The sequence below is a fragment of the Gigantopelta aegis genome, chromosome 3 (genome assembly GCF_016097555.1).
Source record: "Gigantopelta aegis isolate Gae_Host chromosome 3, Gae_host_genome, whole genome shotgun sequence".
NCBI classification, from domain to species: Eukaryota; Metazoa; Mollusca; class Gastropoda; order Neomphalida; family Peltospiridae; genus Gigantopelta; species Gigantopelta aegis.
In genome coordinates this window covers 88,489,147-88,511,678 of record NC_054701.1, presented here as the reverse complement: position 1 = coordinate 88,511,678, position 22,532 = coordinate 88,489,147, and the positions used below count along the sequence as shown (strand labels likewise).

Genomic DNA, 22,532 nt, shown 5'->3' with positions numbered 1-22,532 from the left:
ATATAGGCTCAAGTCAGTAGTTTTCAAACAGTACAAATATATATGACAGATATTTAAGCAATTCTATATAACATAAAACAAACTGTTCCAGTCTGACAGACATAAAACACAGGTAATAATTTATGCTTTATGAAAACAGACTGGTTTATTTTCTTCAGTGTAATGGCAGATGTTTGACAGTCCATGAATTTAATGTAGTATTTTTTATTTTATTTTTAAACAGAAGAAGAAAAAAGAATACACCATAATCCCTTTTAATTATATAATGCTCGCATCTCATTTGTGTTGTTTAGTCATAGCAATATTGAGCAATTACAGCCGTAGGACAAGATCAATATGATGTTGTATGGATCAAAAGATAGTAAGAAGATTAGTTACTAAGGAAACCATATTTAAGGAATCTATTACATCAAGTCACAGAGTTAGTGCATGAACATTTGGTCACATTAAGTACACTGAATATGTGCAAAGGAGCATCAGGGAAATGTGTTTTGCTTCTAATGTAAATGTTACACTTGGTGGTGTTTCACAACACAGCCAAGTTCACGTTTCCTTAATTCAACAACTTGATTCACTTAATAATCCTAAATAATATTTTGTAAAACAAGAGACTGTTTTTTAATTTGTTAATTTAAAAAAAAATTGTTTACACAGTAAATATGAATGAATGTACACATTGTTTTTCATCTCATAATGTAGAAACCTATTTCACAAAAACAAAAACAAAAACATTTTTCTTGATATTATGACAAGACGTTTCCTGTATGTGTTACCTACATAACAAAAATGATTCATTTGGGTGCCTTTCACCCACCCAATGAGGTAAGTTCTGTAATGGCCCTGAATGAAACAGAGTAAAGCATACCAGACGATTCAAATGTCAAAATCTTCACCAATGGAAATGTAACAACTATCTCAAATTCCATGACTTTACTGACAAATAACGAAATGCTATTATTTTAAAACCAGCTCACAGTTTCTGAGTTATGATTTCTATCCAAACATGTTGGTATTGTACAAAACTGAAGAATCTTTCGACACTAAATTAAGGCAATATTTGTTTAACACCTCTGTAAATTTTAAATTACAGCTACTTTGTGTCTTAACAAATGATTATTTTAACACTTGGTTAAGAGAGGAAACCCACTGCAGCCACGTAATTTACTCCTACCAAAAAAGCAGCAATGGATCTTTTATATGCACTTCTCATAGGTAGGAGAGTACAAAGCAAGGCCTTTGATGTAGCACTGGTTGAGACACGGAATAACCTGAGTCATGGCTCACCCTGTCCATTGCCAAATTAGCCATTTGCTAATTTTTATACAAAGGGGCTACAACATTTAGTATTAGGCTAAAAATAATTGTCTTTAAATTAGCCAATTTAAAATAATTTTCTAGAAAATATTCTACATATGTGACAACTAGCTAAACCAAAATGTTTCCAGTGTTATGACTGCAAGTCCATCGCAGCTGATGCGCTGCACCTCAGGTGAATGATTTACCACGATCTACAAGTCCATCGCAGCTGATGCGCTGCACCTCAGGTGAATGATTTACCACGATCTACAAGTCCATCGCAGCTGATGCGCTGCACCTCAGGTGAATGATTTACCACGATCTACAAGTCCATCGCAGCTGATGCGCTGCACCTCAGGTGAATGATTTACCACGATCTACAAGTTCATTGCAGCTGATGCACTGCACCTCAGGTGAATGATTTACCACGATCCCAACCCAATCTTTAAAAAACATACAAATTGGCCATATTCTGTCACCTTGATTCCTTTGGTGTCCTCTTCATCAAAGGAGCCAATGTCGAATGCATCAGCAGCATTGACTTCACCCTTGGGTGGAATCAGTGGTGGCGTGTACTTCTGTCGGTAGACTTGGCCCCAGTCAATCCCTTTGAAATATGGGTGTTCTTTTACCTCTTGTGCCCTACAAAAAATTATAATAATAACTATTATAAAATTAATGAATATTTGAAGATATTTTAGGAAAGAAATATTTGTTTAATTACACATCGGTACATTTTAAACTATTTGGCCATTTAGCACCTAACATAGAGTTTGTTTTTAACACATGGTCAAAATACAGAAAATTAAGCCATATAGGCTACTCCTAAATCTTGTGCCCTACAAAAAATAATCACTCTGTTTTTTAATTAATATTTGAAGATATTTTGAAAAGAAAACCAATATTGTTTAATGACACTTTAAACTATTTGGCTATTTGGCGTCTAACGTATGCTTTTCTAACACATGGTCAAAAGACAGAAAAAGAAAACACATAAGCTACTCCTACCTCTTCTGTCCTACAAAAACTAATAAATAACTATTAGTGAATGAATATTTGAAGTTATTTTGAAAAGGGACAGAATATTTGTTTAATGTCAACTCAGAACATTTTAAACAACATATAGACAAGACAGTACATACCATGGCCTTTACTGTACCAGATGTAGGAGACTGGATGGAATAGGAAAACTCCAGTTGGAGGATGACTGATCCTACAACTCATTACAATATTTGTTACGCTGTATATTACACACTTGTTAATTATGGTTATGACATGTGATTATGTTTTATTGTGTCAAGATGACAGATATGATCAGTTTTGCTAACACGAACGCAGAGGTTCATCTTACCCTCGGCCTTTGCAGCCCAGCCGGTCTTCAACATCTCTTTTGAGCAAACCTTCAAGTAATCCCCTCATTTCCGGGGTCATGGAGTCTGGTAACTCAACATTCTGTTAAAATAATAATAAAACAAATAAGAAAGAAATCACTTTTTTCATACATGATAAAATGCAAAATAAATACGAGACTGTTTAATCAAAAATGTATCTCTTGCAGTTAAATTAATTTTGTAATCGGCTCTGACACAGTTTTTCCTGTCGAGTTCCTGCAGACGTCTGTTTCGATAAGGCGAATCTAAATCATAAGAAATACAGTGTCTATATTACTGTTGTATAGACGTCAGAACTGAAAACTATTAGCAAGACAGCCAGTGAAAACCACTAGATGTTTTTTTGCAGCTGTTTTGTCTTCTAACACAGCAATTAGAAATACAAATGTGTGTACAACAGGTAAAAAAGAAAAGGAAAAACTAATTAGAAAGAAACTTGTAAATCACAAATGTTATTGACAAAATTGCATTATGCTGGAATCCCATCGTCCGATAGAATGAGATGTTCAGAGGAAAAATTGAATACAGAGAAATTAATGAGAGAAAACGAGGATGCTGGTAATAGGCAATTTTCTAAAATTATCAACTCAAATGGTCAAATAATGAAGAAATTAAATGAATCAAGATGGCTGCATGAAGTCTTATTGAAACGTGGATCATGATTACAATCATGTATGGCAAGAGAGTCAGATTTTGTGTCAGTGTCAATATTAAACTAAAGCCTTAGTTAGTATTAGTAATCAAATGTTACAGCTTTCTGATTGTAATTAATATCAAAATGACTGAAAAACTAAAAAATGAAAGCATAAAAATGGAATAAAACATTTTGATTTGCACTGTAGAGGTCAGACACATAATTTTAAAAATAATTTGTAGAAACTAGAATTATCCAACTACCGGTAAACAGAAAAACAAATTAGAAAAAATCTGCTTTCAACATTTAAAAAAGGAATTATTTAATCTGTTAATAACTTTTACATACTAAATCATAAAACTGCATCACGATTCAACAATAAAAAAGTAATTGATTTTTTAGCTTTATACTGGTAAATTAAGTACGATTCTAACATCATCCATATAAACGGTCTGCAAAGACCGAAATACTCTTTTTCCCATATATTTAGATGAAATTAATACAATAAAACTGCCCACATCTCCATATAACAAGCAGCAAAGATGTCTGTAATCAAACGGCCAAGCCAGACTCCCTTGCTAGCCAGTCTGGTTTCAAATGAGAATTGATGAGCTTTAATACAGTGTCTACGACATACAAAGCAGGTTGCTTCCAAATAACAGCTCTTAAACATGTATAATAATTACACAGATGAACAGTAATGCATTTCTGACAGTATTATTAGATTAGCTAGTTTACAAGAAAATTTCGCCACTTCACTGATTTCATTATCATTTCATTAAAAAGACTTGTATATCAAACAAATGACTTCATGCAAGAATCTGTGCTTAAGTGTTCATACTAAGCTGGCCGACAGTACTTACTATGAAGCTATGCTCAGTGTTCATACTAAGCTGGCCGACAGTACTTACTATGAAGCTATGCTCAGTGTTCACACTAAGCTGGCTGACAGTACTTACCATGAAGCTATGCTCAGTGTTCACACTAAGCTGGCCGAACAGAACTTACCATGAAGCTATGCTCAGTGTTCACACCAAGCTGGCCGACAGTACTTACCATGAAGCTCTGCTCAGTGTTCACATTAAACTGGCCGACAGTACTTACCATGAAGCTCTGCTCAGTGTTCACACTAAGCTGGCCGACAGTACTTACCATGAAGCTCTGCTCAGTGTTCACACTAAACTGGCTGACAGTACTTACCATGAAGCTATGCTCAGTGTTCATACTAAACTGGCTGACAGTACTCACCATGAAGCTATGCTTAGTGTTCATACTAAGCTGTCTGACAGTACTTACTATGAAGCTATGATTAGTTAGTGTTCACATTAAACTGGCTGAGTACTTACCATGAAGCTATGCTTAGTGTTCACACTACACTGGCCGACAGTACTTACCATGAAGCTATGTTTAGCGTTCACACTAAACTGGCTGACAGTACTCACCATGAAGCTATGCTCAGTGTTCACACTAAGCTGGCTGACAGTACTCACCATGAAGCTATGCTCAGTGTTCACACTAAGCTGGCTGACAGTACTTACTATGAAGCTATGCTTAGTGTTCATACTAAACTGGTTGACAGTACTCACCATGGTCATGGTCATGCGATCTATTTCATGTTTGTCCTTTGTTTTGTGTTGTCTGAATGGACTGTGCCTGAAATGTATTTATTTAAAATGAATCAAACTGACATAAAAGTTAACATATCATATCAAGTAGCCAAACCAGTAGGTTAAAGTGTGTTTAGGGTGTTCTTAAATAAACATTAACATAACACTGTATAGTAAGTAAGAGACTTGTGCACATCTACCAATTAATGTCACCTCAACAGCTGAGTCAGCATTTGTCTGGAAATGTGCACCAGCAAACATTGATGGTCTTCTTGGCACTACCTCCGTTTTAATCGAGACAAAACTGTAGATTAGATGTGCCCAGCACACACTTACCGACTAGACAGTCGTGAGTCGGTGATAACGGCAATGCAGTGGCAAAGTTCTTGTAGGCAGGGTGAATGCCCAGCAGAACTACCAATGATAAAATGCCTGTCAAGCCATTGAACCAGTCTGAAAGTTTTCTTTGGCTATAATGGAACCTTAGCACTCTATATTAGATATCAAACACTTTTTTCTTTTTTTAAGTTTGTTTAGTTTAATGATACCACTAGAGCGCATTGATTTATTAATCATTGGCTATTGGATTTCAAACATTTGGTAAATTTGATATACAGTTGAATCCTGCTGGCTCGAACCCCGTCAGTGTTCGAGAAAATGTTCGACCCATCGGATAGTTCGACCAAACCATTCGGTCAACATCATGTAACTTGGGACTACGTTTTTGGTTCGAGCATTGTGGTGTATTCGACCGAGTTCGACCCAATGAGATTTTACTGTGTGTATATGTATATATATGTGTAGTCTTAGAGAGAAAACCTGCTACATTTTTTCATTAGTATTAAGGGATTTTTATATGCACCATTCCATGAACAGGATAGCACATAACCACGACTTTAATATAACAATCATAGTGTACTGGTGTACTGGTGTACTGGTGTACTGGCTTGAATGAGAAACAGCCCAATGAGCCCACCAACAGGGATCGATCCTAGACCGACTGTGCATAAGGCCAAAGCTTTACCACGGAGCTATGTCCCACCCCATCAAACATACAGTAATTAAGACACTTGGACTAGCATAAGAGAGGGAAATCTGTTTAAGAGTACCATACATTGTAAACTCCATCTAACTGGTGTCTGTGTTAATTGTTGTGGTACTTGTAAGAGAAGAGAACAAGATATGCACATATCATGACAGTAGCTACTCCTGTAAGACAGCAAGTAGACCTTCCAAAAACAAAATGGAAGACAGCACAAAGCAGCCAGTGTTGTAAAGTGACCTAAAGCCCTGGATTCTACGACCCATCACACCTGAGTGATAAGCTCTACAAGAGAGACATGTCCCACTCTATTTGAACTGGTCTTACTGGAAATTACCACCTGCAGCTTCCACCAACATTTTTCACTGTGATGCTGAACTGGCAAAAAAAAAAAAAAATCAATATTCCTTCCCAGATTCCTAACATCACAGTGCACCGGAGAAGGTCTGGAGGTAAGTGATGTGGAACTGAAGTCATCTCGGGAATATTTTCATTAATGCAGGCTTACAGCCGGTGTAGCAATTGTATGGGTTGAAGAACAAACACAGAGAATATGGAGTTCATTATCTTTTAAAGTAGCAGAATGACAAAAGTAGGCAGCTATATCTATTGAGTGCAATGAGGTGTGTAATTGGAAGCTTGAAAAGTAGGCAGCGGTGGGGGGATCCGTAGCCACTAAAACAGCAACCTCTTGCCTACTGATGAACACTGGTGGGGGAGGTAGGAAATGGATGATGATGAGATGAATGGTGATGCCGCAATATTTCCATTTTTGGCATGAGACTGTGTACTTGACAGGGCTGTGCTCCACACATGCTGTAAGCTGAGCCATCTTGGAGCCGGAGCCGGAGCCGGAGCCGGAGCCGGAGCCGGAGCCGGAGCCAGAGCCTGAAACTGAGCCGGAGCCAGAGCCAGAGCCAGAGCCTGAAACTGAGCCGGAGCCGGAGCCGGAGCCGGAGCCGGAGCCGGAGCCGGAGCCGGAGCCGGAGCCGGAGCCGGAGCCGGAGCCGGAGCCGGAGCCGGAGCCGGAGCCGGAGCCTGAAACTGAGCCTGAGCCGGAGCCGGAGCCGGAGCCGGAGCCGGAGCCGGAGCCGGAGCCAGAGCCTGAAACGGAGCCGGAGCCGGAGCCGGAGCCGGAACCGGAGCCAGAGCCAGAGCCGGAGCCGGAGCCAGAGCCAGAGCCTGAAACTGAGCCAGAGCCTGAAACTGAGCCAGAGCCTGAAACTGAGCCAGAGCCAGAGCCAGAGCCAGAGCCAGAGCCAGAGCCAGAGCCAGAGCCAGAGCCAGAGCCAGAGCCAGAGCCAGAGCCAGAGCCTGAAACTGAGCCTGGGATATCCAGAACCTGCAGTATCTACCAGGTAATTCTCCCTATTTGGAATCATATTCTCAGGAGACACTGTATGCACACCTGATCACACCCGTGAAGCAATGAAATCAATGCATGTGACCTTACAACCATCCCCCCCACCCTCCATTCAGCCTAGTGGTGCACTAACTCTGGCTCAGAGCCAATACTGGAATGAACGTCTCGGGTGGCAGATGAAACCAATGCCTACCAGTCTGATGGTTTAACCACTATAAAACTACTTGATCTAGAGTATTCCAATGTAACATCTTCCTGGGCCACTGCCATCAGGATTTGCTGCCCAGTGGAAGACCCTTATTTCAATCCATATTTAAATCAATGTCTTCCCATTCTACACAATATATTTAAAATAATTTTGCCATTGGCAGGGACTAGGGTAGGTATCTTTTAAAAGAGTTAAAAGATAGAGATATTTATATGTACACATATATTTTGAGTGACATGACAGCTACTAGCAAATCTTTTGATATACCAATTAATGGCTACTGGTTGCAATGAGAAGTAATCCAATGTTGATAAAAATATACTTTGCAAAAATCAACATTTCTGATGTACACTTTTATGAATGAGGTACCAAAACAGTACGATTGGTATGCTCGTGAAAATGTCACTAATTATAAACGGCCATAACCAGTCATTGAAAAAGCTGGGTTTTTAAGATGTTTTAACGTATTCTCACAATAAATACATGTAATTACAAACATGTATGTGCCACATAAAGTCTTTGAAATTCAATTTAACATTTCACTAAATTTTGTTTCTTACACACACGTTGGTGAGAACACCATGCGTTATTTTTGGTTACACACGGTTGTTAACAAATGTATGTGTGTTAACAATTTCAAGACATACGACTGTCTGCTCCTAGGTGATGACCAGGTCACCAGTGCCATACATCCCAATGAAAATCTACACAATGGACATCGATTAGACTGACGTTTAGTTAACCTGACATTCATGTGTTTGTGACGCACAAGTCAGCTACAAGTGCAATGGCTGTAAATAACTTTCAGTTGAAAAAAATATAAAAATTTGCTTAAAACCTGTTTTTTGAGGATATGTAAGAAATGGAATAATACATATGTGTCCGATAGATACCATTTATCTCACAACTTGTTGTTTAAAAACATATCAAACTCGCTTTCGCTCGTTAAGATACATTTTAAAACAACTCGTGAGATAAATGGTATCTAACGGCCACTCATGTATTATTCTCTATATACCACTTACCTATATAATAATCTATACATCTATGGCAAATTGGTGACAACAACTGATGGCACTCACCCTTTCAATAGTTTATACAGCATACAACCAAATGAAAACCAGTCAGCACTCGAGTCATAAGACTGGCCTTTGTGCAACACCTCAGGGGCCATGTAGCCATGGGTCCCACTGAAACAAAATTAAAAATCATAATTAAAACATTCCACTGTACTGTGAATGAAAAATGTGAAAATTGTCTTTAAAAACATTAACAAGGAAATAAATTTATTTCTGAGTTATTATGTTAGGCTTTAATTTAATATTAATATAACATATAATTAGGTTCATTGTTAACAATATTTAGAGAATTTTATAAAAAGCAACTTTAAAACAAGATAAAATGATAATGTGTATTATATACAAAAACATATTTTAATGTTTAACAAATCAGAATGTTTTTTTATGATTTACAGAATTACTAATACATGTGTACTACAAAACTAGTGCATATACCCATAACAAATTACCTCATTTTACTCTAACCACTTTTGTCAAATGTATAATCACAATGAATTACAAACCAAATGATATACAATCATACTGAAATACAATGTATAATATCACATGAACATCTTTCTTTTTTTTAAATAAAAAAAAATCAGAACAAAATCAGAAAAATACAACTGGAGTCATTGTCCCGTTGAGAGAAATTGATTAAAACTCAGTGTCATCCAACAGCCCACACCTTTTTTCTGTGTGACCTTTCAGGGAAATTGAGAAAATCCGACATACAGACGTAATTGAATTTGTGTACACGTCAGCAGGCTGACCCTGAAGAATTGTTGCTAAAAGGTTGCCCGTGATGACTTGGAATTAAAGGCGAAAAAATCTTCATCCACTGAACTAGGTCTGAAACGTGTTTTAGAAGAGTACAAGTTGTACCATGTAGGTTATCAATGTTATCATACACACAGGGCAGGTTTTAATGTACTGCATACCAAGTCCATATCAACGTTATCATACATACAGGGGTATGTTTTAATGTACTGCCTACCAAGTCCATATCAACGTTATCATACACACAGGGGTATGTTTTAATGTACTGCATACCAAATCCATATCAACGTTATCATACACACAGGGGTATGTTTTAATGTACTGCCTACCAAGTCCATATCAACGTTATCATACACACAGGGGTATGTTTTAATGTACTGCATACCAAGTCCATATCAACGTTATCATACACACAGGGGTATGTTTTAATGTACTGCAAACTAAGTCCATATCAAACAGGGGTACATTTTAATGTACTGCATAGTAAGTCCATATCAAAGTTATCATATACACAGGACCTGTACGTTTTAATGTACTGCATACTAAGTCCATATCAAAGTTATCATACACACAAGGGTACGTTTTAATGTACTGCATACTAAGTCCATATCAAATTTATCATACACACAGGGGTATGTTTTTATGTACTGCATACTAAGTCCATATTAAAGTTATCACACACACACACACACATACACACACACAGGGGCCTGTTTTAATGTATTGCGTACTAAGTCCATAACAGCACTGGGAACATGTTAAAAGCTGAAAGAATATTTTGTTTTTCTATCAATCATAAGTACCAGATAAGTAGGCTTTTATGTCTGTAGATGCTGTGGCGGAAAAGATCAAGAACACTTGATGCAGCACAATTAGTGCAGCAGGTTGTACACACACTCGTGAAAAAAAGTTCCTGTGCAAGATATGTGTTTAACGGTAATGAAGAAAAAATCAAGTACCTTTCCAGAGAACATTTTGTTCAGTATCGTATCGAGATTTGTTATGCAAGTTTCAGAGATCACTACACAATTTTAACATTAAACAACAGTTGCTAATCAATTTTCAATTGACTAGAAATATCGTTAATCAAGATTTTTTAAACAAAATGTTCCCTTAACTTTGTAGAACTGATTTTTGGTCAGTCATAAACATTATAAGACAATTTGGAATAATTATAATGATGTCATCATCTTTGTCAACGTCCAACCATTTACAAACTTTACAGTTGGTTTGAGATCATTTTATTTGGTGCACAGCAACTCTTTTTCCACGAGTATATTTATAATTCAACAAGTCTGTTAATGCTGGATACCGGGTCAGGTTAACATGCACAGAAACACTGGCTACTGGCACCTGTCTTCTTACAACCACAGAAAGAAGCAAGACCACAGAAAACTATTATTAACAAACCCTGGAATGTCAGCTGTACTTAGACAAGTAATCTGTGGGTAACAGGACCATCAACATTTTTAATAGTTCAATATATTAGTTGCATAACCAACTTGAATAGACAAAATAGCATAATAATACTGCCTTTAAAATACCAGTCACAGAGCACTGGCTAGAATGAGAAACAGACCAATGGGCCCACTGATGGGGATCGATCATAAACCGACTGCGCCTCAGGCAGGTACTTTACCACTGGGCTACCTCCAGCCCTTGCCTCAAACAATGCCCTTATTGCCATGTGGTAGGAGTATCTTAGATTTATATGGCAACAACAGAATATTGTCAAAATATAGCTATTGGATGTCAAACATTTGATAATTCTGTTAAATAAAACCCACTACTTTTTGTCCGTTAGCAACAAGGGATCTTTTATATGCACTTTCCCACCAACAGGAAAACACATACCAATGCTTTTGATATACCAGTCATAGGGAATGGGTTGGGATGGGATAAAACCCTATCAGAGAATAGGTCCACCCAGAGGGTTTGATCCTGTGGCCGAAGTACTACAGGCGAGTGCTTCACTGGCTGAGGTAGATCCCGCTCTTCCAAACAGCTGTAGTTTAAAATATGCTGAGACACTGTTAACCAAACTGCTTTCCTTTCGTAGATAAACCAATAACCAAGCAAACAAAGACATCAGATAGTCTAACAGAGCCTAATGTGTTAATTACACAGCCAGTTAACTAAGTGAAATAGCTCTCCTGGAATTAACCTCAAGAACCAAGGGAGTAGTAACTTTATGAAATTCAATCCTGGAATTTACAGTTGCTACAAAAACCAAGGGAATAGAGCCACCAGAAATGTTGACAAATCCCATTATACAAGTTAAACAGCTAAGTTAACTTTGTGAAATGGCTATCACAGAATGCACACCAATCACCAACATTCTGTAGCCATAAGAAGCCCAACTAACATACTAGTTAAATAACTTTGTGATCTACCATGGTTGTTACTCCATAAGCCCAGACAGACAAACTGTATAGATCCATCAGCTCCAATCATACTTGGTATTTTAGTTACACAGCCAAATTAGCTGGATGAAATACCTTGGCAGCAATAAAATAATCAAACTCATGAAGTATCGATTACCAATAAAATAGCTCTTTACTCACACGCTAGCATGGGGCTTTTTCTTAGAAAAGTCACAGGCCAAACCCAAATCAGAAATCCGGACATGACCATTTTCATCCAAAAGAATATTGGCTGGCTGTAAAAGAAAAAAAAATTCAAATGTCCAGTCAACATTAAATATATTTAGTTTATGATCAGCTTCAGGGTCTCAGTGCTAGTGACAAGACGGTGGAATATACAATACTACAAACAAATATACTGGTGGAAAGAAGGAAGGGAACACATAAACAATAACAGTAAATAATAACTGCAACCAACAACCCCTGCAAGTAAGAAAATGTCCACGGCAAAAAATATGCGGTTGAAAAAAATGCTCATAGTCCACAGCAAAAAAGGTGCCATTGAAAATGAAAAACTCCACTGCAATCTCCACAGTGTTGCCAATTGCTGTGGGTATTTGCAGGGTTTGAACCGAAACTCTCATTCACAGTATCAGGATTTGATCCCACACATACATCTCTGTATTTTATACAGGCATTACTACTCTAGTAGTGAATTAAAGTTGGTCTTAAATACCATGTGCTCCCTTATTTCTTGCCACCAGTATATGGAAAATCCAAAACATCAAGATTTTACTTCTGAAATTTGACTTGAGGCACATGGCTCAGACCTTGAGAAATGTAACAGCCTTTTACCCAGTCTATTACATGTACATGTTGTGTATTGTTAATTTACAAACCTGTAACAAATTTGGATACAACAATGAAAAAGAGTGCGACGTTGAAATACCCTTAAAAATAGATTAAACGCGACTCCATAGCCATTACTGCTCAGACGCACATGCATTTTAAATTAAAAAAAAGCATTTTGTGGTATTAGAAACAAAAATGTTGACCAGAAACACTTCGGTTGTACAGAAATGGATAATCTAAACAACAAAATATAAGTAATGTTTGATTTCAGTGATCATAAATGGCTATAATAGTGAAAAACATGCTATAGTGTTTATAGGGTCTGTCCCTTTAAGAAATACTATACCAATGAAAACGTTCTAAACATCTACTGTAAGTATTACTGTAAGATGGTCGACTTTCGTTTCCTATAGCCAATAGTCTTCTTTCTTTCTTTTTTACAATACACTGCTTCATTTCTTCAAGTGTTATTTTTAAACCCCAACATTTTGAAATTTCTTTTTTAAGCTCCATTACCAATGAATTTGTCCTGACAACCACCGCTGAAATTCTCAGAGAGACAATCCCAGAGTCCCATGCATTGAAAAATCCATGTGGTTGTAGTCGAGGGACACAAAAAGGAAATCTTAAAAATGTTGGGTATACAAATACTCTTAAAGGGACATATCCTAGTTTTTAAACACTAACGCATATTTTTTACTATTGTAGTCATTTTTGATAACTGAAATCATATTTTACTTAGATTTCATGGTTTAGATTAACAATTTCCATACATTTGAAGTGTTTTTGGTCATCCTGGCGTTTTAATATCACAAAATGCATTTCTCATATTTTTAAAAACACATGCATCAGAGAAGTAACAGTTATGGAGTCAAATGTTAGTCTATTTTTAGAGGGTATTTCACCATTTTAAAGTCACAGACTCATGTTTTACTCAACTGTAACGTTATCGAAATGTGTTACATGTTTGTAGATTAACTAAACTTATTGTTAATTTTCACAGGTTAAAACTAGGGTATCTTCCTTTAAAGAAGATGCATGTTTTATCCTAGTAGAACAAGACTTCTGGGTGTGGTAGAAGAAACTGTTGGGATAGTCAACCATCCTCATTGGTATAGCATTTTGTTTTGCATAAAAATGTGCACCATACACCATTTTAAACATAAGAAAAAATTTATCAATATCAAAAAGTGGGATTTAAAAAAATAAATAATCACCCAATATAAATATGTGCAAGTTTATTTAGATATATACATAACCTTTGGGAAATGGTGACCAAACCTTGTATATGGAATGTGGCTATCAATACAGCCATGGTAAACGTACGACTCAATCTCAACTTCAATTTGTAGCATACATGTATAATGCTCAATATTTTGTAATTCTTGGTTTTCAATGGCATATTTATTGATTATTACTTAAATACTGCAGCATAAGATTAGTTTGACAATCCAGTTCCTAAACATAATGGAACAATTACATAACTGCCTCACAGATTCCTCTGTTATCCATATTGTTATCACAGCATTAAAATAGTGATGAGTGCAGAGTTTAATGTCAACACCCATTTATCATCAGTCTAATTGCTATCAGTTCACACTACTCCCAGTTTTCAGCAGCAGTTGTGACTTAACAGTGTAATCCCCTGTGCATGTCACATTTTGTCTAGAAAATGGCCATAACAATATTGATCAATCACCATTAACATTTCGGACACTATTTGGGTAGATATACACAAATATTGATTAAAATGGCATATAAATCACGCCAGGCTATTTACTGGCATTGCATAACATTTTAGTAATTTTTAAGGAAATACTTTATGTGCACAGTGAAACCTGTCTAAACCGGATCATGTTGGGGGGCCTAATATTTATCCAATTTAAACAGGATCCAGTGGTATGTACTACCGTCTGTGGGATGGTGCATATAAAAGATCCCTTGCTGCTAATCGAAAAGAGTAGCCCATAAAGTGGCGACAGCGGGTTTCCTCTCTCAATATCTGTGTGGTCCTTAACCATATGTGACCCACCCTGGTGAATTCAGTCACATGTCGCAAAAACTAAATTAGACTTATATGCATATCCTTAACCTGTAGAGTCTCAGCTTCAATGTGGTGCAAACATTCGAGTTCGAGACAAAAATGTTCGGTGATATGTAAGATCATTATTTTCAGATAATGGTCGCCGAAGATAACATACCAAAACACCATAGCAACAATATACTTAAACTAAAGGTACAGCTCTCAAATTTTGCACACATTAAGTTTAAATCATAAACTATATGAATAAAAAGGATTTGTAGGTTCAGGATGGTTAAATACAATAAAATTAAATAATTTAATACATAGTAAAAAAAAAAAAATTTTTTTTTTTCACTTGAAATAAATAACGTCATTTTCCTAAAGTCACATACAAAGTCCCCGTCATCGTGATCGTCCACATCCCAGGAATAACCGGAAATTACATTTGTCCACTTATTAACCAAATTGGCTCCACTTAAATTTAGATTGTTCAGCTTACTGAAAGCTCTCACAAGAAGAGCGTCTTTTTTACTCACTTTAAAATCATCAAAAAGTAAAATAACTGATTGGAATGTTACATAAATTCACATTTAAAAATTGCTCTTCAAACAAAAACCGTAGGTGCACCCATCTTTTTTTTTCTTCCTTTGTGTTTTCCTTCCACGAACTACTGTAAGTTGAATGCTTCGATTACCCAGAAAGCCGCAGTGACCTTGTCAGTAACCAATGAAAGGCCGTATATCAATTAGCTAAGATGTCTTCCTAGCAACAAACTGGTTTGTGTATGGTCAGTTTTTGATTCCTATTGGCTTACAGCTAAGTCATACCAATACGTTACTGAAAGGATGGTGTAGTGGAATTATTTTGGCGCAATTTGATACCACATATGAAGCTATCAACCAAACGGCTCCCGCAATTCTAAGTGGGGAAAATTAACAAAGAACAGACTAATTCGGATCATTGTTTCGACCCCAATTAAAAATCGTAATATAAAGTATTTAGACGTTATTAAATTAAACGAGGGTAGTTTAAAATGATAACTTAAACATGAAGGTATGGTTTTCTGTCAAAATTGCAATTTTTACCAGGTAGTGTATTTTTTCACTAATTATCTCATTACGTAAAATTGGAAACTGTGACATGCGATTATTTCGCCAGAGCGGGTCGCATATGTCAGACGCCATATCCCAAACAAAAATGCATGCTTGCGGCTAGGTTGTTGCAAGGTAGTTACAAGGTAGTACAAGCAATGCAAGCTATTTGCAAGCTAACATTTAGCTCGCGTAAGGTAGTCAGTATTTCTGCAAGCTTGCCGCATGCATATTTTCATTTGTGAAAGCATGCGCAAGCTTGCTGCATGCATATCTTCAACTGTGCAAGCTTCCCGCAAGCATGTTTTCATTTTTGCTAGCTTGCTGCAAGCATATCTTCAACTGTGCAAGCTTCCCGCAAGCATGTTTTAATTTTGCAAGCTTGCGCAAGCTTGCTGCATGCATATCTTCAACTGTGCAAGCTTCCCGCAAGCATGTTTTCATTTTCGTAAGCTTGCTGCATGTATATCTTCAACTGTGAAAGCATGTCTACACTTGTGGAGAAAAAAGTCCAAATCATTTTCATGGGTTTTTTTTTTTTAATTCATAACTTCTCATATGATTTATCAAATTCAGTGGGAACAGTGGCTAAACAACCAAACATACATGTCACAGATTTAGATAGTATTTACAATAATAATTAAAACAAATTTAATATTAATACATACGAATGATAATACAATATGGTTAAAACAGAATCATCTTGTAATAATTGGATTTTCAATTGGCCCCAAAAATAATAACATATGCATGGCCATGAGACGATGACATGGGCCTTGTTTGGTTGAAATAACCTGGTGGAATTTGAGAAGATGTTGAAAATGTCTGAGCCAATCAGAGGCCAGGGTGGCCATCTTGGATTTTGAATCAGCCACAAAAATAACAACACTTAGTAAGTCATGAGTGAATCACTTGGACTAAGTTTGATTGAAACCTGCCTGTCTCTGTCTCTGTCAATCAAAGGCCAGGGCAGCTATCTTGATTTTAAATCTGCCCGAAAAATAACAAACTTGGTCAGGGCCATGAGAGGATCATTAGGAATACATATGGTTTAAATTTGCATGGTGGAACTTGAGTAAAAGTTACAAATGTTTCAGTTATTCAGAGGCTAGGGCGGCCATCTTGGAATTTTTATTGGCCTGAAAAATAACAACACTTCGTCAGATCTATAAGAGGATCATTTGGACCAAGTTTGGTTGAATCCTGCTTGGTGGAACAGGAGAAAAAAGAAAACAAGAAGAAACAAACAAATGATTTAACACCACAGTGTGGATCTCCAGATAGTGGAGGAATATAACATAAAACAAGAAGAAGAAGAAGAAGAATATAGGACCAGGAGCTTTTTAGCATATTAGTTTAGTCAAGACTATCCCACATAAATGGAACATGTCTATCAGACAGGTAAACTAATTTTGTAGCCTAAGTATCTGACAACATATAGCACCTATTTTTTTGTTTTAACTGTTCATGTTTTTCACTTTAAAACCATTGGGTTTTTTTTAAAGAATTATACAAGATGCAAGATGGCTGCCACTGATGCAAGCTTGTAGGTAGATCGTCGCAAGCTTGCAGGAAGCTTGTTGCAAGCTTGCAGGAAGCTTGTCGCAAGCGTTCGGGTAGCTCGTCGCAAGCGTTCGGGTAGCTCGTCGCAAGCTTGCGGGAAGCTCGTCGCAAGCATGCGGGAAGCTCGTCGCAAGCTTACAGCAAGGTTGTAAAAAGGTTCCAAATACTAGCTTAAACTGAATAAGCTTGCGGGAAGCTCGTTGCAAGCTTGCGGCAAGGTTGCAACAAGCTTGCTGGAAGCTCGTCGCAAGCTTGCTGGAAGCTCGTCGCAAGCTTGCGGCAAGGTTGTAAAAAGGTTCCAAATACTAGCTTAAACTGAATAAGCTTGCAGGAAGCTCGTCGCAAGCATTGAACAAGCTTGCGGCAAGGTTGCAAGAAGCTCGTCACAAGGTTACAAGAAGCTCGTCGCAAGGTTGCAAGAAGCTCGTCGCAAGCTTGAGGCAAGGTTGTAAAAAGGTTCCAAATACTAGCTCGAAACGCGGTAGTTACTACCTTGCCACAAGGTTGTTACCAGCTATTTATTAAGCTTGCAATTTTTGTTTGGGATAACTGTAAATAAAATGTGTTGAATGTATCGTGAAATAAAACATTTCCTTCCATTGTGAACCCTGACAGGTCAGGTCATGAGGTTTAACGTGCACATTCAGAGCAAGCTGTTGTAGCGCACGCCTGTCATGGGCCCAGGGGTTGACTTACGCTGGCTACTTCATTTTATAAAAAAATTCACCACATTTTCTGTTTAGCTTGGTGAACACTGAAATTATTTTAGCTACACACACAGCTTACCTTCAGGTCCCTGTAAACGACGAAGCGGCTGTGCATATGCTCCAGACCCAGAATGACCTCGGTGGCATAGAAGCGGACTTCCTTCTCGGTGAAAACCCCGTGCTGGGAGAGGTGGTAATGCAGGTCGCCCCCATTCATCAGGTCGAGGATGAAGCACAACTTCTCAGGCGTTTGAAATGCATATGTCATACACACAATGAATGGGCTTCCCTCCTGAAACACAAATAAGATACTGTAAATCATGAAATTAATGCGAGCAAGTAATTAATGCGAAAAATGCTGCGAAGACATCGACGCAATAATAACTTGACGCATTTTGTTTAGTCTCATTCCCAATAAAAAAAATGTGCAGGAGTTTACTATAATACTTCTAAATAAAATAAAACTTTTATAATATAAAGATGAAACAAAATACAAAAACAATTTTTGTTAAATGTCGTTTTGTGAATACTTCAAGAATCTTTCTTTCGTTTCGATGTTGCCATACTATTTTCACTTTCCTGGAATATCATAGCGGTTATATAATACAGTGATGTTCCAAATGTTTTGTTTTTAAAAAGTTCATTTTGCGATGTGAGTATTTTTCAAATTTTCTTACACTTCTAGATTACTGTATATATTTAAACTGTTTTGAACATTTGTAAAATTATCATCAACAAATTTTATTACTAAATATATTCCTTTAAAAATGAAACAGTAGAAAATTATATAACCGCAACCAACAATCCGTGCATATTTCTTCAAACCATTTGGCTCGACTTAATACATGGCATTTTAAGTTAGACTGGTCGCAAGTTGTCACTGTTGCAATATATCGCATTTGTTAACGTCTATTCCTGCGCTGCGCATCAAGTGTATAAAATCAGTCTAAAACATTTGTTAGAATAATACGTCTGCGTTCGAGTGAAATATTGTGCCCTGCAATAGCGACCCGTTTACCTTTTATTCCTACTGGTGGATTAATTATAAGCAATCACCACACAAAAGTGCGAGGCATATCCTTAACAATAAGGTGTAGTTATACTAATTACACTACTTTAAGTAATTAGGGCTTCCTGGTCAACCCACCATGCGATTAGCTTCAGATTATGTAGTAGCTGTCAAAACAACTACTGACTTCTTTTAACATGAAAGATGAAGCCCAAACAATATAATAAGAACACAACTGTGGTTTTTATGCGATGTGGACTTTTTGCCCGACGCATTAATAAAAATATGCATTTTTGTTCACTCATGTACGGACGCAATAATATCATGACGCATTAATTTCATGATTTACAGTATATTAAAATCAAGTATACTAACAAACTCAGAGCTCGAATCTAACGGCGGCACAAAGCAGGATTCGAAACTCGCCAAAAAATATGGTGACCCAAAAAATAATAATGCATATTGGCACATTATGGTAAGCAAACCACGAGCAAGATTTTAATGTGAAATACAAATATTAATAGTGGCTCATATATTACAACTCTAAAGAAGATAACAGTATTTGAGCGACTAATGCCATTATTGATTTAATATTTAAGTCGCCCAAACAGGATATTGGTCGCATTTGGCAACCTGGTCACAGGTCGTTTCGAGCCCTTACAGTGGCTATTGCCGTAGCTGCAATATGAACTGCTGTGGGCTTTACCGATAGAAGTTTTTTGCCACTCATGACTGGATAAAAATGACTGATGTCACATGTTGCCAAAGCTATTGCTTAAAATTTGCTGTACACAGGTTCAAAATTGCCACATGTGAACATTTTGCTTACAGCAAAAACCTTTAAAACTTGCCATAAGTCACAAATTTATAAGTACGAGCCCTGAAAGTCGAGCGAATAATTTAACACAAAACCATCTACTGATATGCCTCTTTTTATATAAATCTCAACCTCTAAACCTGGGTTTTTGGGGGGTTTTGGGGAACGGTTTATTACAAGCATACAAGCAAACAAATATATCAAATTTGTTAAGGGTGTGTCTGCGAAATCTTTTTACCTATGAATACACAGTTTAAATATTTTACTTGGAGGATGGTGGGTAATTTAAAAAACAGCCTCATGCTCCACCACCCCTCAATGTGATCAACTCTGAAAGAGCTCTATAGAACAAGTTTTTACAAATTTCAGTTATACGTAATTATTTTTTAACATTTAAAGAAAAGCTGGTTCACTGTAGACAAACATGTGATATAATTGTCAAAATATGGAAATAAACCACAATCATCAAAAAATCTATTTAACTAAAACTGTGACATTAGTTCAAGGAGTACTACATGTAGATGCCATCACAAAGCGACTGCCGTAAATGAAAATCAAGCCTACAGGATAAAACTGCAGGAAGTGTGGCTCAAAAATATCTTTGACATTTGATGTCAATTTGACAAACTAAATACCAAAGTACATTCGTAATGCAATAAAATATGCTGTCCTAAGATTTTACCCTAGACGTATTTCCACAGCCAGCTTAATAACCAGTGTCATTTTTTGCCAATCAAGGAAATAATTATTTTCTCATTGAATAATATGGTTCCGAGCAGCGAGTAGAATTCACGGGTCAGTCTGACCCAGCTAGTTCTCAAATATGAACATCTAACCAGTTGCCAGCATGACAAACTCAGGGCAAAGACTTTTATGTAACTTTCATGTGCATCGATAACATCTTAAGTGGAGACTTCAAGAAGAACCTAAGGAACTATTAAAAGACACTAATCTAGGATCGAAAAAGTAAAAGTGACTTCTCCCTTTTTTCCAAAAGAAAATTAAAAAAAGGGTTAAGTGAACATTTGTTGGTACATTTCTTCATGTTCCATGTTTATTGGGAAAAGTTCTGAATACACTCGGTCGAAATCATATTATTTTGTTATCAAATATTACTATGTGTACTTTAAATAGTAACATTTAAGCAAAACAATATTTCCATTAAAAATACTACAGTATTAAGTAACTGATAATTAAGCTATGATGCTACATGTATTGAATTTGTGCTCATGTGGTGATAAGCTTGTAGCTGAAAGCCATAAAAGAATTGAATTTTATTTTTAAAAGAGGGGCATATGAAGGCAAATTATATTCTTAGACAAAAATTAATTCACCCTATGGGAAGGGCATGGTGGGTACTACAGCATTTTACCTGCAGTCGACAGCTGGTAATGTTTTGGAAAAAACAACAAGTAAAGAGGGCAACCACGGCACTTGCTGTCGGTGCCATGGTAAAATTCGAACCCTGTATAGACACAAGTTGGTGTCCGGATGTTTATCAGGTAATTGTGTTTTTGAAATTGGATCAGGTAGTTTGTGCAACTAATTTTGATCGGCCAATACATGCATTCTCTAGTTGCCAATTGGCATGTTTTAAATCAGATTTGATACAACAACTTTTACCCTAATCACGATGCCAGTATGGTAGTCTTAACACGCACACACACACCCCATCATACGAAATTTAGAAACTATTTACACCATGTCATTTTATGTAGTTAATTTAATAAAAAGTGTGAAAATATGAAAATCTCTTACAAGTGACAAATATTCCTCGTACAGTACACGAAGTTGCTAAATTAGGTTAAGTTATCCGCAGTACTGATCACTCTTCACAGGACACATGTAATTGTAATCGCCAAACTGTCACATCAATAACATGTAAAGACAGTTTCCAATTTCTGAAATGTCTTTCACAAATGTCTAATGCCTAATCTTAATAAAAGCCATCCCTCGGGAGGTGATGAAATTCATCACTACACGCTCCACTGGTCATCATCATGGATCCCATTCTGATCAAAGAAATACAAAGTGACACCACGATAAGCAGTCCCCGACAATCCAAACTGACAACACAGTAATACAAAATTATTCAGCAACTGGGTTCCAATACACACTCCAAACTGACCCCATTGGGCTATTTCTCACTTCAGCCAGTGCACCACGACTGGTACATCAAAGGCCATGGTATGTGCTGTCTTGTCTATGGGATGGTGCATATAAAAGATCCCTTGCTGCTAATCAAAAAGAATAGCCTATGAAGTGGCGACAGCAGGTTTCCTCTTTCAATATTTGTGTGGTCTTTAATAATATGTCCTAAGCCATATAACCGTAAATAAAATGTGTTACATATGCCGTTAAATAAAACATTTCCTTCCTTCCAAACTGACTGACAATTTTTTTTATACATATTTACATGTAGATGTTTCCTCCCTTTAAATTAGGTCCTTAGTAAATTGGGTCTTTAATTTATGTTCCTTGTTTTATAGTCGATCAGTGTTTTAAATGTTCAAGAACAATAAATGAATAAATGTGGAACAACACACATACACAATGATTGCATGAATGTTTAACGACACCCCAGCACAAAAATACACTTCGGATATTGGGTGTGAGAAATGGCAAAGACACACATACACAAACAACCTACATGTATGTTAATCAAACTGGGTCAACTCAGAACTTGACATTTAAAGGGAGCTAGCTCCCCGTCACTCCCCTGAAACTA

At 36.9% G+C, this 22,532-nt stretch overlaps 1 protein-coding gene across 1 annotated transcript in view; it reads right to left on the bottom strand.

Moving 5' to 3' along the window:
- Positions 1-22,532, bottom strand: part of LOC121369275 (beta-adrenergic receptor kinase 2-like) — a 121,712-nt gene that overhangs the window by 14,418 nt on the left and 84,762 nt on the right. Inside the window, exons 10-15 of the mRNA XM_041494240.1 lie at positions 18,058-18,270; positions 11,944-12,038; positions 8,624-8,731; positions 4,908-4,974; positions 2,648-2,748; positions 1,776-1,938 (exon numbers count right to left, since the gene is read on the bottom strand). Of these exons, the coding sequence (XP_041350174.1) occupies positions 1,776-1,938; positions 2,648-2,748; positions 4,908-4,974; positions 8,624-8,731; positions 11,944-12,038; positions 18,058-18,270 (747 nt within the window). The remainder of the gene's footprint in view (positions 1-1,775; positions 1,939-2,647; positions 2,749-4,907; positions 4,975-8,623; positions 8,732-11,943; positions 12,039-18,057; positions 18,271-22,532) is intronic.